This window comes from Podarcis tiliguerta, assembly GCF_965153285.1.
Source record: "Podarcis tiliguerta genome assembly, chromosome: 7".
NCBI classification, from domain to species: domain Eukaryota; kingdom Metazoa; phylum Chordata; class Lepidosauria; order Squamata; family Lacertidae; genus Podarcis; species Podarcis tiliguerta.
Genome location: NC_139540.1, coordinates 1,890,215 through 1,905,141, shown reverse-complemented (window position 1 = coordinate 1,905,141; position 14,927 = coordinate 1,890,215). Strand labels below are relative to the sequence as shown.

The 14,927-nt window shown below is 48.5% G+C and overlaps 2 protein-coding genes across 3 annotated transcripts in view; both read left to right on the top strand.

Annotated features, from left to right (window-relative positions):
* Positions 1–1,167, top strand: part of RECQL4 (RecQ like helicase 4) — a 40,204-nt gene extending 39,037 nt beyond the window's left edge. Inside the window, exon 25 of the mRNA XM_083448997.1 lies at positions 140–1,167. Coding sequence (XP_083305123.1) covers positions 140–261 — 122 coding nt within the window. The 3' untranslated portion in view covers positions 262–1,167. The remainder of the gene's footprint in view (positions 1–139) is intronic.
* A 2,879-nt stretch (positions 1,168–4,046) lies between these two features.
* MFSD3 (major facilitator superfamily domain containing 3) lies at positions 4,047–14,340 on the top strand. Of its 2 annotated transcripts, none has more exons than XM_083449071.1 (6): positions 4,047–4,185; positions 8,127–8,826; positions 10,250–10,397; positions 10,974–11,080; positions 12,203–12,312; positions 13,793–14,340. In XM_083449071.1, exons 2-6 carry the CDS (start codon positions 8,148–8,150, stop codon positions 13,955–13,957), a joined length of 1,209 nt encoding a protein of 402 aa, XP_083305197.1. In that variant the 5' UTR covers positions 4,047–4,185; positions 8,127–8,147; the 3' UTR covers positions 13,958–14,340. The 2 variants fall into 2 exon arrangements, with proteins under 2 accessions (XP_083305197.1, XP_083305198.1); XM_083449072.1 differs by lacking the exon at positions 13,793–14,340 and adding an exon at positions 12,733–13,009.
* Positions 14,341–14,927: the final 587 nt, after the last annotated feature.

The window sequence follows — 14,927 nt, the reverse complement described above, 5'->3', positions numbered from 1 at the left end:
TAACTCTATGTCAACAATGTAGGCCTAGCAGGAGCCTCTATTGGGCCCTCTAATGGCTGGCATTGCTCTGTTTTTTTGAGAAATGACCAAGCGCTTGCAATTCTTTTGGTGGCTGATTGAGTTTTCTCCGTTTGGACAGGAAGCCCACGCTACCCGGCCCAGGTTTATGGCAGAGACCGGCGCTTCTGGAGGAAGTACATACATTTTGATTTCAACAAGATTATACGCATGGCCACGGAAGAGATCATCCGTTGGAACTGAGCTGAGCCTGCACTGCCATCTCCAGGGATGAAAGTCCAGAGCAGAGCTCCACGGTTCCCTCAAGCCTGTGTGCAGGTTGCTCTAACTGCAAGGTGCAACCGAGCAGCCAGCATCCCAGGATAGTCAGAATAGCAGCTCCTGCTCCCCTTGAGGTTTGGCAGAACTTCTCTGCAAGGCAGATGGAAAGCTGGGCACCTGAATGGACTTCTCTGTTGCCCTGAAATAAGCAAAGGTTTTGGGGGGAAATGGCTTGTTTTTATCTCCAAGCCTTTCCCATTTTTGTATGTAAAGCTTCCTTTTTATGTTTGATTTTTTACAAAATTGTCCTGATTTTTAATTTTTTTTTTAATGTAAGGAAGAGTGTTAAGTCTTCTAACTTCTAGGAAATTTTATTATTTTTATTTATTATCTGGGCTTCTACATATTTTGCAAATCTTGAAGTGTATTAATGGATGCCTATGCCTTCCCTCCTCTCTCCAGGATGACAGCATTGGAGGGAGGGAGGCTGATTTAATGAATAATGATAATAAAATATGTATAAAAGGAGGACCCATGATTAAGGGTAGCACATACAATTGGGAGACATACGGGAGGGACTGGCGTCAGCAAGCATAATCTTGAAGAACTGATGGGCAGATCGTCTTCCATAAAAGAATTGTGAGGATTTGCTTTTATATGGCATTTAGAAATACAATGCTTTAAATGTTTGGCTGCGACCCGCCTCTTCACCTGCGATAAACCTATTTCATTGTATGCAAGGCCCTTTAACGTATTTTTTAATAAGCTGCGGAATGCTTGCATTGTTATAAAATTGATCGTGAACTGACCGTCTTAATTTAGCACTGATTTTTCTCTCAATTCCCCCATATCCTTTTTGTACATTTGCCTTAATAAATATACAAAGAAGTTTATATGCAGCCTTCCCATCTACTTGAGCAGGAACTAAACAGGTGAGGAATTTAATAGTAGTAGTAGTAGTAGTTGTTTAGAGCATTTGCGCCCCACTCTACAGCCAAAAAGGTTCCCAGAGCAGCTTGCATACCATCAAAACAAGACAGTCCCTATCCTCTGACTTAGAATTACCGTATTTTTCGCCCTATAAGACGCACCCAGTTTTTGGAGGAGGGAAACAAGAAAAAAAATATTCTGAATCTCAGAAGCCAGAACAACAAGAGGGATCGCTGTGCAGCGAAAGCAGCGAACCCTCTTGCTGGTGTGGCTTCAGCGATAGCTGCGCAGCCTGCATTTGCTCCATAAGACGCACACACATTTCCCCTTACTTTTTAGGAGCAAAAAATAGAGCAAAATATACAGTAAATAAACCCACAACACCCAAGGGAAAAGAGACAAGGAGGGAAGAGGAAAACCAAAACTCGCACACTGGTTTCTGTACAGGTTTCTGTAATGACCACCTGGCCCAGATCAGAGGCAGGTGCCTGATGCAGATAGGCCCCCAGCAAGGCTGATGGAATGAGTGAGCGCTGCGTCCCATCTCCCCCACTGAGGCAGCCAGAATTGCACTTCTTTCGACCTCATTCTGTGAAGAAAGTGTTTAAGGTCTCAAATATATACCGTATTTTTCGTTCCATAGGACGCTCCGTCCCATAGGACGCACTTACTTTTTTGGGGGGGAAATAAAGGAAAAATTTTTTCCCTTTATTTCCCCCCCAAAACCAGGTCGGGGAACAGTGGGATGGCGGCGCTGCGCCTCCCCGCTGTCCCCCAAGCTTGTGGGGCTGGCCGATGTCTGCCCGGCGCGAGGGGCGCTCTGCTTCAGGGCGCCCCACGCGCCGGGTGGCAGGCTGCCGGCACCTGCGCGAAGCAGGGGGCGTCCTCCGAAGGGCGCCCCGTGCTCCGCGCTGCAGGCTACCGCCAGCAAGCCTTGCGCTCCCGGGGGGAGTTCCCCCCGGTGCGCAAGGCTTGCCGACACCTGCGTGAAGCACGGGGCGTCCTCCGAAGGGCGCCCCGTGCTCCGCGCTGCAGGCTGCAGCCCGCAAGCCTTGCACGCGGGGGGGGGGGAAATTCCCCCCCGGTGCGCAAGGCTTGCGGACACTTGCGCGAAGCACGGGGCGTCCTCCGAAGGGTGCCCCGTGCTCCGCGCTGCAGGCTGCCGCCCGCAAGCCTTGCGCGCCCGGGGGGAGTTCCCCCGGGTGCGCAAGTCTTGCGATAGCTTCCTGGAGCCTGGAGAGCAAGAGGTGTCGGTGTGCACCGACGCCTCTTGCTCTCCAGGCTTCCGCGAAAGCCTGCATTCGCCCCATAGGACGCACACACATTTCCCCTTCATTTTTGGAGGGGAAAAAGTGCGTCCTATAGGGCGAAAAATACGGTAAATTAAATGTTCATAAATTTACAAGGCAAACACATACATAAGTATGTATGTATGTAGGAGGAATTAAAGAACCTTTGAGGGTGAAAGGGGGGAGCGCAAAATATGGTCTGAAGCTCCATCTCTCCCAACATCAGGGTCTTTTCCAGGGAGTCTTCTCTTCTCATGAGGTGGCCAAAGTATTGGAGCCTCAGCTTCAGGATCTGTCCTTCCAGTGAGCACTCAGGGCTGATTTCCTTCAGAATGGATCGGTTGGATCTTCTTGCAGTCCATGGGACTCTCAAGAGTCTCCTCCAGCACCAGAATTCAAAAGCATCCATTCTTCGGCGATCAGCCTTCTTTATGGTCCAGCTCTCACTTCCATACATCACTACTGGGAAAACCATAGCTTTAACTATACGGACCTTTGTTGGCAAGGTGATGTCTCTGCTTTTTAAGATGCTGTCTAGGTTTGTCATTGCTTTCCCCCAAGAAGCAGGCGTCTTTTAATTTCGTGACTGCTGTCACCATCTGCAGTGATCATGGAGCCCAAGAAAGTAAAATCTCTCACTGCCTCCATTTCCTCCCCTTCTATTTGCCAGGAGGTGATGGGACCAGCGGCCATGATCTTCGTTTTTTTGATGTTGAGCTTCAGACCATATTTTGCGCTCTCCTCTTTCACCCTCAATAAAAGGTTCTTTAATTCCTCCTCGCTTTCTGCCATCAAGGTTGTGTCGTCTGCATATCTGAGGTTGTTGATATTTCTTCCAGCAATCTTAATTCCGGCTTGGGATTCATCCAGCCCAGCCTTTCGCATGATGAATTCTGCATATAAGTTAAATAAGCAGGGAGACAAAATTCAGCCTTGTCGTACTCCTTTCCCAATTTTGAACCAATCAGTTGTTCCATATCCAGTTCTAACTATAGCTTCTTGTCCCACATAGAGATTTCTCAGGAGACAGATGAGGTGATCAGGCACTCCCATTTCTTTAAGAAGTTGCCATAGTTTGCTGTGGTCGACACAGTCAAAGGCTTTTGCATAGTCAATGAAGCAGAAGTAGATGTCTTTCTGGAACTCTCTAAGCTTTCTCCATTATCCAGCGCATGTTTGCAATTGGCTGCTCTATAGTGTCCTTTATTGGCAGCGCTGGATGCAGCTTGTTAAGCGCTGAAACGGGATGATGACCTCTTGCTGTTTTCTACCTCTATGGTCCCCTGACCCAAAGGGGACAGTTTCCATGAAGTCCTTATGAACACTGCCGGTACTCGGTCGAACTCTGCCTCTCCAATGCAGAGTGAGCCAAAGCCCGCTTTCGATCGACAACCGGAAGTCTCGGCCTTTGCACTGAGACTGTGCCCTTTAGGGTGGAATGGCGCCGCGGCGCCTGCCGAGCGAAGTCTACCGAGAGGCACCGCCTAGAAGGACCGCGAATCCCCACCGACGGAGCGCCGTTTCCGGTCTGAAAGCGACGCTTGCCCTTTTTTCTCTCTCTCCTTTACCGGAAGTGTACCTGTGCTCATGGTCTGGGCCTTGTTCCGTTTCTCTGAGGGCGGCGGCGGCGTTTCCGCTCTCGCTGTTGGCCGTGGAAACGGGGGAAGCGGAGCGGCTGGACTTTTATGTGGGTCCCGCGAGCGGCGGGGAAGGAGAGGGAGAGGGCGGCTCAGCGGCGCCCTCTAGCGGCCGAAGCGCGGAAGAGCAGGGAGGGCCGGTGGGGAGGGGGTTGCCATGGCAACGGAGGGGCGGCTGGACCACTCGCCTCGGGGATGCTGCTGCTGATGCTGCCGGGGAGGGTGGCAACCCAGTGATGCTGAGTCCTGCTAGTGCCACGGGGGTTCTTGTGGGGGCTGGGGAAGCTTCGTTTTTGGGAGTAGGGGGTGACACGATGCAGGCCCGTGAGTTTCCGTGTACGTTTGGCAGGCAGGAGAGCCCCCAAACCCGAACTTCGTTAGCATTTATGCAGTTATTCCAAATTCATACCCTGCCTGATTGCCAAAGCAATAATGCCTCAAAGTGGTTTACGAAAAAAAGGTTAAAATAATAATATTAATATTTTTTATTTATACCCCGCCCTCCCCAGCCAAGGCTAACAAGCTGACAAGCGATAATGAAAACAAGTTGAATGTATACAACTTAAGATTAAAATACAACATTAAAATATTGAAACATTAAAATTAAGCCTCATCACAGGAGGAGAAAGGAAAAAGAAAGAGGGGGAGGGAATCAAATTGGCTCCAAGCCAAAGGCCAGGCGGAACAACTCTGTCTTACAGGCCCTGCGGAAAGATAACAAAACAATAACTAAACCACAATGACAGCATAAAAGATACGAAAAGTCAAAATAACAAAATTATTCATATTTGTTGTTTATTAAATTTGCATACCACAAAGATCACAGGGCAGTTCACAATGTAAAAATACAAAATGAGAATACATAATAGATTTTTTAAAAATAAGAAATAAATATGAATAAATAAGTACACCAGCACTGGCTCCCTACACAAAGAAAAGATGACAGATTGATGGTGACAGATAGTTAAGGGAGTCCTTTCTAATGGACTGAAAGGATGTTTAAAAGGAATCGAAGCATAGGGAGCCAAGAGGATGCACTTCAGATTATGACAGACTACAGCTTGGCAGGGCCTGGTATGAGTAGGGAGTCTGACATCATTTGGGGGGCATAATGCTGGCTACCCTTGATGGCCCCCCTCAAAAAAGAGGGGGGTTAAAAAACATACCAGCATTTCTAAGTGTCTTGGTAAGCTCGCTTAAACAAGAATGTTTTTAGCAGGCAACCCCAGTTTAAAAAAGGGGTCCTGAGCATCCACTGCCTGTTAGAAAGGACAGTATATATGTATGTATGTATTTTTTTAAAAAAATATACACCACTTGATTGTAAAACAACAGACAAACCTCAAAGTAGTTTACAAAAAAGGTTAAAGCAATTAAATTCTCAATAAGTAAAAATTAACAACAATAATTTAGAACTTTCACAGAGCTAAAATGACAGCAGACCAAAAACAAATTCAAACTTGCATCTACTTTCTAAACATCTGGGTAAAGGTAAAGGTAAAGGAACCCCTGACCATTAGGTCTAGTCGTGGCCGACTCTGGGGTTGCGGCGCTCATCTCGCTTTACAGGCCAAGGGAGCCGGCGTACAGCTTCCGGGTCATGTGGCCAGCATGACTAAGCCGCTTCTGGCGAACCAGAGCAGCGCGCGGAAACGCCGTTTACCTTCCCGCCGGAGCGGTACCTATTTATCTATTTGCACTTAGACGTGCTTTCAAACTGCTAGGTTGGCAGGAGCAGGGACCGAGCAACGGGAGCTCACCCCGTCGCGGGGATTCAAACCGCCAACCTTCTGATCGGCAAGTCCTAGGCTCTGTGGTTTAACCCACAGCACCACCCGTGCCACATCTGGGTAAGGTAAAGGTAAAGGTACCCCTGCCCGTATGGGCCAGTCTTGACAGACTCTAGGGTTGTGCGCCCATCTCACTCAAAGAGGCCGGGGGCCAGCACTGTCCGAAGACACTTCCGGGTCACGTGGCTAGCGTGACATCGCTGCTCTGGTGAGCCAGTGCAGCACACGGAACGCCGTTTACCTTCCCGCTAGTAAGCGGTCCCTATTTATCTACTTGCACCCGGGAGTGCTTTCGAACTGCTAGGTTGGCAGGCGCTGGGACCGAACAACGGGAGCGCACCCCGCCGCGGGGATTCGAACCGCCGACCTTCTGATCGGCAAGCCCTAGGCGCTGAGGCTTTTACCCACAGCGCCACCCGCGTCCCCCTGGGTAGTCTTGTCTAAACAATAATGTTTTAAGCAGGCACCGAAAAGAGTACAGTGAAGGAACCTGCCTGATGTCAATAGGCAGGGAGTTCCAAAGTGTAGGTGCCACCATACTAAAAGATCAAGTTCTTACAAATGTGGATTGGGTGTTTTGTGGAACCTGCAACAGTGCCAGTTCCACTGGGCTGGTCAAACAAATATTCTGATCTGCTAGAAAGGAGCTTCCTAGGTTACAGGCATAAGAAGATCTAATGTATCCAGTATCCTCTTCTCACAGTGGCCAACCAGATGCCCAATTTCGGAAGCCTGCAAGCAAAACCTGACTTCAAGAGCATGCTCTGCTCCTGAGGTTTCCAGCAACTGTTATTCAGAGGTACACGGCGTTTAACAGGAGAAGCAGAGCAGAGCGCTTGTGGCTAGCTGCCGCTGGTAGCCGTTTTCTCCATGAATTTGTCTAAATCTCTTTTATAGCCATCCAAGTTGGTGGTCATCGCTATCTTTCGTGGGAACAAATTCCGTAGTTTAGCTGTGTGCTGTATGAATAACTGCTTTCTTTTGTCTGTCCCGAATCTTTCAGCATTTAATTTGATTGGAGGTCCACAATTTCTAGTATTTTGAGAAAGGGAGAAAAACTCTACCCATTTTCTCCATATCATGCATGAATTTATATACCTCCATCCTGTTGTAAAACTCTGATCAGATTCTATTAGCGTACTCTAAGGATTAAATGCTAGCTGCTGATAAAATTATATACATTAAGGACCGAGCACATGTAAAAACTCAATGGAAAAGTGGGTGTTTTGAGTACATTGTTGTGTCCAACAGAGAAGGTAGGCAAGAGATGATTAATGGCTTTTATTGAAGATTGGTTATGTTGGTTAACTACTAGCAACGTGAAAACCATCAGGTCTATTGTGTCCTTCCTGCTTACAGCCCATGGTAAAATAAAATGATTCCAGTACCATATTGTGTCATTTTAAAGCTAAACAAGAATATGTAAAATAAAGACCTCAAATCTTATTTTATTCATTTAACAAAATTTATATACCAGTTGACTGTAGTAAAGCCTTTAAGTGCGTAACAAGCAATATCAAAATGCAGTGTTATCTCAGTTTTCAGCTGTACCATGTTAAAGGGTATGAAATCAATTATATCAGAAGTAAAACAATAATAATAAGACTGAATTACCCTTTGTAATTTATTTTCCACCAATGACAGGAGAGCAGGGTGGGGTAGGGTGCTGGTTTCTGCAGCCAATCAAAAAGCTAAGATACAAGAAGATATCTTACGGGTTTTCTCAAATATTTGTATAAAGTTGTTGTGACTATTGTGTTTCAGTAAGTTTCATTAGCAACCTGGAGGTTGCTGGCCAAAGGCAACTTTCAGGTATTTTAAAATAAAAACAATAAATGTTTTCAAGTCCTATCTTTCATCTACCGGGGCAATTCCATTCTGTGAAGTCATGCCACCGTACCCAGACTCTCCCCTGTTCTGCTTTCTAGAATATTAGGTTTACCAGGTATCTACCTGGGAAATCATTGTGTCTCTCTAACAGCGCCCATAAGTTGCAAAATATTATGCTGGGCAGAGAAAGCTAAATCCATGCCATCTCATTTTCATCATTTGCATATAACATGTCTAGCCTCTGAGTTCTTTCCACAACTACCAATGGGCAAACTCCCTTTCCCTCTGGTCCTTGAATACCTACACTTCTCCTGGATCCCTCCTTTCTCAGGCTGTTGAGCTCTGCCCATCTTTGCTTGTGCTCCCTGCAGGTGGATGGCAGTTCCTGAAGGATGAACGCCAAGTATGCTGTCCTCGCGATGCTGTATTTTGTCCAAGGCATCCCGTATGGGCTCCAGTCTGGGCTGCTTCCTATCTACTTCCGCACGCTGGGCCTCTCCTTTACCAAGATCAGCCTGTCTAAGGTGCTTTATGTGCCCTGGATTCTCAAGATGCTCTGGGCACCCCTGGTGGACCATTACTTAACCAAGAGGTCGTGGCTACTGCTCACCCTGTATGGCTTCGTGCTGGCCTGCCTGGCCTGCTCCCTCATGGCCCCCGAGACAAACTTCCTCCCGGTGGCCATCGTCCTCCTGCTCATGAACTTCTGCGCCTCCATCCAAGACATTGCGGTGGACGCGATTGCCATCCAGCTGCTGACGCAACGTGAGATTGGGTACGGCAACACCATCCAGGTCGTGGCCTACAAGCTGGGCTCCGTCTTGGCAGGAGGGGGCCTGCTCACTTTTCTCCATCACCTGGGCTGGCAGACCCTCTTTGTGGGCCTGGCCCTTCTTTACGTTGTGGCCATTGGAGTCACCTGGAATGCTAACCTAAAACTGAAAGTGAGGTTCAATCCTCAATACAGTTGGGTCAGGTTCAGAACCTTAAACCCCTGCCTCATGCTCCAAGAGCTTCTGAAGGTGCCGGACACTCTTTGGACTGTTGGTTTGGTGCTCCTCTATAAGCTGGGTGAGTCCTTCTAAAGACTTGCAGCTGCAGATTATGCTGGTGAGCCAAATGGTTGATCTGTTAGGACATGCACGGTGTGTCTTTGGGAAAGGGGTCCAGGCTAATGGGGAGAGGGTAACATGGGGATTGGGACGTGGGTGGCGCTGTGGGTAAAACCTCAGCGCCTAGGACTTGCCGATCGCATGGTCGGCGGTTCGAATCCCCGCGGTGGGGTGCGCTCCCGTCGTTCGGTCCCAGCGCCTGCCAACCTAGCAGTTCGAAAGCACCCCCTTGTGCAAGTAGATAAATAGGGACTGCTTACCAGCGGGAAGGTAAACGGCGTTCCGTGTGCTGCGCTGGCTCTCCAGCTGCAGCTTGTCACGCTGGCCACGTGACCCGGAAGTGTCTTCGGACAGCGCTGGCTTCCGGCCTATAGAGTGAGATGAGCGCACAACCCTAGAGTCTGGCAAGACTGGCCCGTACGGGCAGGGGTACCTTTGCCTTTAACATGGGGATATTGTGTGCAGCTCAGCAAAGTCACATGATGTAGACCTTCCAAGTTGATGCCGTTTCAGGTGTGAGAGTTGAGGACACTATAGTTTTGAATGCACCTCCTCTTAAGCAACCTTCAGCTTCTTAGCTCTGCCGGTTTCTCCAGCCTCGTGACCTCCAGATGTTTTGGACTGCAACCCCCATCAGCCATGGGGAGGCTGTCTTACGCCATGTGCTTTTTAAGTAACTGAATTAGCCTGTATCTTGTGACCCACCCCCAGAGTTACAACAGAGATAGTTTCTCTGGCAGTTAGGCCTCTACAGCCTGTGTGTGTGTGACGCCCTTGTTACAACAGCTTTGCTGGCTACTGGCCTGTTTCCAGGCCCAATTCAAAGTGCTGGTTGTTACCTGTAAAGTCCTAGATCAGAGCTTTCAAAATGGTGTGTCCCAACATGTTAGCTGCAGTGTGTAGGTGTGTCGCGCGAATGCTCCCCGTGCTCCTCCTGGGGTTGGAAAGGGGTTTAACCTCCGGTTTGCTAGTAAAACTGAATTACTGTGTCGCGAAATGATGCATGTCTAAAAAGCATGTCAGCAACATGAAAAGTTTGGAAAGCTCTGCCCTACATGGTTCCATCCCAAGCTATCTGAAAGGCTATATTCATCCATGCAGGCAGCAACCATTTTGCATGCGTCCGATTGACGTGTGAACACCAATGCATGGGTCGTTTTGGACCTGGGAGAGGGCAGAATGGGGGCAGAACAGGGTGGGGCATAACAAAGCGGGCAGGCTCACCCCACCGACACACACAGGGGCCAGGAATAGAGTCCCTGCGCAAAGTGGTTGCTGCCTGTAATAGTAACTATAATTCCTCTTCCTATTATTTGCAGCAGCTGAGGTTCCGCAGCCCAGGGCAGGCTTTGCTGGAAACTGAACCTTGATTCTCCTTGCAGGTGAACAAGGGGCCATATCCATGTTTCCCCTCTTCCTACTGGACCATTCCTTTTCCCCACAGGAGCTTGGCTTCTGGAATGGGATTGTGGCCATGATCTTCTCCATTGTAGGCTCCTCACTTGGAGGCTATCTGATGTCAAAACAGGGGTAAGCACCATCAGCCTTCAAATGGGGTTTCATGCTATGGATTCTCCATGTGGTTTTCCATCCCACTCTGCCCAAATTTTCACTTCCAACAGGCACTTTCTTCCTGCCGTGCTTTGTCCCATTTATGCAGAACTATGAGACTCCTGTACACTGAGAAGCAGGGAGAAAAGAGAATTGGGAATGCCTGATTTGCTCTCAGGAATCCGTATCTTTTGCCGCCTCAAGGACCAGAAGCATTATACAAAAACAAAAAAACTAACTATGGATCCTCGGAGGGTTGGATGGCTATTTGCAAATGCTTTTGAAAACATGCCCACCTGCCACCTATTATCCTTTGACTTCCTCTGCACTCAGTTAGAAATAGCTAACATTTCCACAGCACTTCTTTTGCCCTGCTTGCAACATCTACCCCAGAATGCTGAAGGCTGGATCTTTTCTCCAGGGCAGCCTGATTTGATTCATAGCCTTTTCACTTCAGCCTCTGTCCTTGCCGCCCTGCAACGAACCTCTTCTTGTGCTGTCCCTGAGTGTTTCTGCCATCCCCGATGACTTTCCTTTGTGGCTTGTTCTCCCCAGGAACCCCTTTTCTATGCTGAAGACCTTGATGATATTCCGCTTGTTCAGCCTGGTCTTCCAAACACTCCTGCTGGTTGCCTATGAGGACAAAAAGCCAGTCTTTGAAGGTGAGCTGAAAGCAGCCCAACACAGCAGCTGTTTCTTCTGCTTCAGTCTCGGTTCAGATCTCATCCAAGAGTCCTAAAGTCACAAATGTGTTTACTGTGGTTTATTCTCCCCACCCTGAATCTGAGTGTTTGCAGAATTTGAGGGACTTAAATGAGGACGACCTTTTATAATGCTCTTAGATACAGCCTCTCTCCCCATGAGGATAAGAAATGGTGCATTATTGGATTGTGGCTGAAGGCCACACAGAACAGGGGTTACAGCTCAAAAGCTTCCCTCTGCTAAGGATTTATGGGACCTCCTCTCCTGGTCTGCCCCGCAGAGGACCTTAAGGTCCATGAATAACCATAGTTTAGAAGTCCTGGGCCCTAAGGAAGTCAGACTATCCTCCACCAGGGCCAGAGCCTTCTCAGTGATGGCTCCGACCTGGTGGAATGCTCTGTCCCATGAGACTAGGGCCCTTCAGGATTCCTCCTTCTGTTGGGCCTGTAAGACAGAGCTATTCCGCCTGGCCTTTAATTTGAATTCAGCCTGATCTTTTATTTCCCTTCTCTTCCCTCCCTCTCCTCTTTTTATGAAGATTACCCGCTCTGAGACCCCACATCTAATTCTCCCCTGGCCTCCTCGCTGGCCCAAGTAGGACCAATTCAGCCAGCTAGCCCTGGGGATTATCTAATGCTTATTTCCCCTAAATTGATTTCTGAACTTTGAATTTTATTGTTATTCATGTTTTTATACTGTATTTTATGCTGCTTTTACAATTGTGTTTAAAATTTGTTGTTAGCCACCCTGAGCCCGGTTTTTTGAACCGGGAAGGGCGGGGTGTATATATATATATATAAAATAAGGGAGTCATTTGCAGACCTTGCTTGCAAATTTGCACATGCACACTTACAACCAGGACGGCCAAATTTTTTACAAAGCAATGGAAACTCTTGAGTTCCTCAAGAGTTCAGGCCCAGCAGCAGGTAAAGAGACTGTAGCTCTTGAATCCTTAACCCACACCTTCTTTGGGTTTTTGGAAGCCAACCAGACACTTTTCCCTGTTTGCTGCTTCTAGACTAACAGATCTCTCTCTCCCTCCCTCCCTCTCTCTCTCTCTTTCTCTCTCTCTCTGTGTCCAGCGGCAGCTGTGCTGAGCATCTTCCTACAGCACTTCATCGCTGGCCTGGTAACCACCTTAACATTCAGCATAATGATGCAATGTGCACAAAAGGCCCAGGAGAACATACAGGTACAACTCTTGCCTCTACATTCCGCTCCCCACCCCACTGCCCAAAGAACGTGTGTTGGCTTGCTTTGGGTGTTTAAAACGCTTTGGTTCTTTAAAAAGCCAGTTCACTTAATATGAACTAGTAACATCTTAACTAGAGAAGGCCTGGAAAAAACCCTGGAAAAATGTGGTGGTGGGGGGACGGGGACGGATGGACACACCAGGCTTTTCCCTATTTCCCCCCAAAGCCGTTTCCCCCCAGAAAAATGAGGTGGGGGGGGGAGTGTGTGGAATATTCAAACTATATAAAAAAGTTGTTTTCAATTTTTCTGGGGGGAAACGGCTTTGGGGGTATTTTTCTGGTATTCTTCCAGGCCTTTCCATCTCTAGTCTTAAACCACCTTCTAATTTATTGAGGTTTCTGGTTATTTGTACCCCCAGGTATCTGAACTTGGTGTGGCAAAGTTTTATCTTGGTGACATCAGTGTGTTCTTTTTGGGTGTGGGGAGGAGTGTTGAAGCACATAGCTTCTGGCTTTGCAAAATTTACTTGTAGGCCCGACACCATTGCAAATGTGTTGAGTTCTTTGATTAGGGAGGTTGCTGTGCTTATGGGGTCTGGTGTTGTGACCATTAGGTCATCTGCAAAGAGCCCTAATTTATAGGTTCTGCGTTTTATTTCCACTCCCTTGATGTCTGTGGCCGCTCGGATTTGGATTGCTAAGGGTTCCAGAGCCAGGATAAATAATCCCCCCCCCCCTTTAACGTTGTGTTTTAATGCTGTAACCAGCCCTGGGACCTTAGGGTGAAGGGTGGGAAACAAACGAATAGATGAATAGCATTTGCTCCTCCCTCACTGTGCCTTCAAGAAGAATGTGTGTAAATGAGCCTTTAGGCCATGCATAGGCAAACCTGGCCTTCCGGATGTTTTTTGAGACTACAATTCCCATCATCCCTGACCACTGGTCCTGTTAGCTAGGGATCATGGGAGTTGTAGGCCAAAAACATCTGGACGGCCGAGTTTGCCTATGCCTGCTTTAGGCTCTCTTCAAATATAAATGGGACATGGGTGGCGCTGTGGGTTAAACCACAGCACCTAGGACTTGCCGATCAGAAGGTTGGCGGTTCAAATCCCCGCGACGGGGTGAGCTCCCGTTGCTCGGTCCCTGCTCCTGCCCACCTAGCAGTTCAAAAGCATGTCTAAGTGCAAGTAGATAAATAGGTACCACTCCAGCGGGAAGGTAAACGGCGTTTCCATGCGCTGCTCTGGTTCGCCAGAAGCGGCTTAGTCATGCTGGCCACATGACCCGGAAGCTGTACGCCGGCTCCCTCGGCCAATAAAGTGAGCGCCGCAACCCCAGAGTCGGCCACGACTGGACCTAACAGTCAGGGGTCCCTTTACCTTTCCAAATATAAATGGGGAGGGAACAATTCTGTGCGCTGCCTCTGGGCTGTGGCCTGGATCCCCTCCTCTCCTTACGATGCTTCTCTTTCCTCTTCAGGCCACTCACTACTCCCTGCTGGCCACGCTGGAAGTGCTGGGCAAACTGGTGTTCAGCAGCCTGGCAGGCATCTTGGTGGACTGGCTGGGCTTTGTCGGGGCCTTTAGCGTTTTCCTCGCCCTCTCCAGCACCTCTGTTGCCTACATCCTGTCTTCCAGAAGGTGATGGCTGCTGCCACCAGGAGGAGGAAGAGGAGAACCTGACAGGAAGCAGGGTCACTGTGGGCCAGAGGCGGCCAAGGGGAATTTCCAGGTCTCCGCAGCCCCATAAGCCACAATTCCTCAGGGATCTCACAGCCCTTTGTGAGGGGGAAGAGCTGGCCAGGGCCTCCCTCAAAGTAATTTTCTCTGGAACTCTCCTTCTATTTGCCAGGGAAAGTCCACGGTTCTCCGTTCAGGCTAAACACACAAGAAGTGTGTTTAGACTGAATTCCGAGGTCAGTTAATGCCTCAGTGTTTTTTGCCAGTGACTGAGAAGTAAAGGAGGGCAGGATCGCTGTCTGTGGCAGGGTGTGAGAGCAAATAAATAAACTTTTTTTAAAATAAAAATAACACACAGTTGGATCTACTTCTGAGGAAATGCTCATAGGGTTGGGCTGCAAGGTAAGATGGCTTCTTGAACCCAGCTCTGCTTGGGTCCTGGAGCAGCGAGCCCCAGTGAGTCCTGGAGAATGCCAAGGGACATCATGAGATTGGGATCAGGCCCAAACCCTACCTAGTCCAGCATCCAGATGCCTCAACGGGAGACCCAGAAGTGGCACAGCATCTCTCCCCACCTGTTAATCACCTTATGGCCACCAACAGCGCCAGGTGACTCAAATGTCAGAGGAAAGACTCGGGAGTGCTCTCCAAAAGTACACTTCCAGGTCTTCATTTGCAGGTGTGGCTTGAGTTCAGGTTGCACCTGCAAAGGAATATACTTTTTTCCCTTTGCATTTCTATCTTGAATTCAAGCCACAGCTGCAAAGGAGGATTCAAGAACACTTTAAAGTCTGCTTCTGACTCTTCTTCTACTTAGCCATGGCTTGGAAGTTTATCATAACTGCCATACAGGATGCCAAGTCAGAAAGGTGTGTATAACACAATAATTCGTTACAGAATTACAGATAAGAGTTTTAAGGGGTCTGTGCGCACAG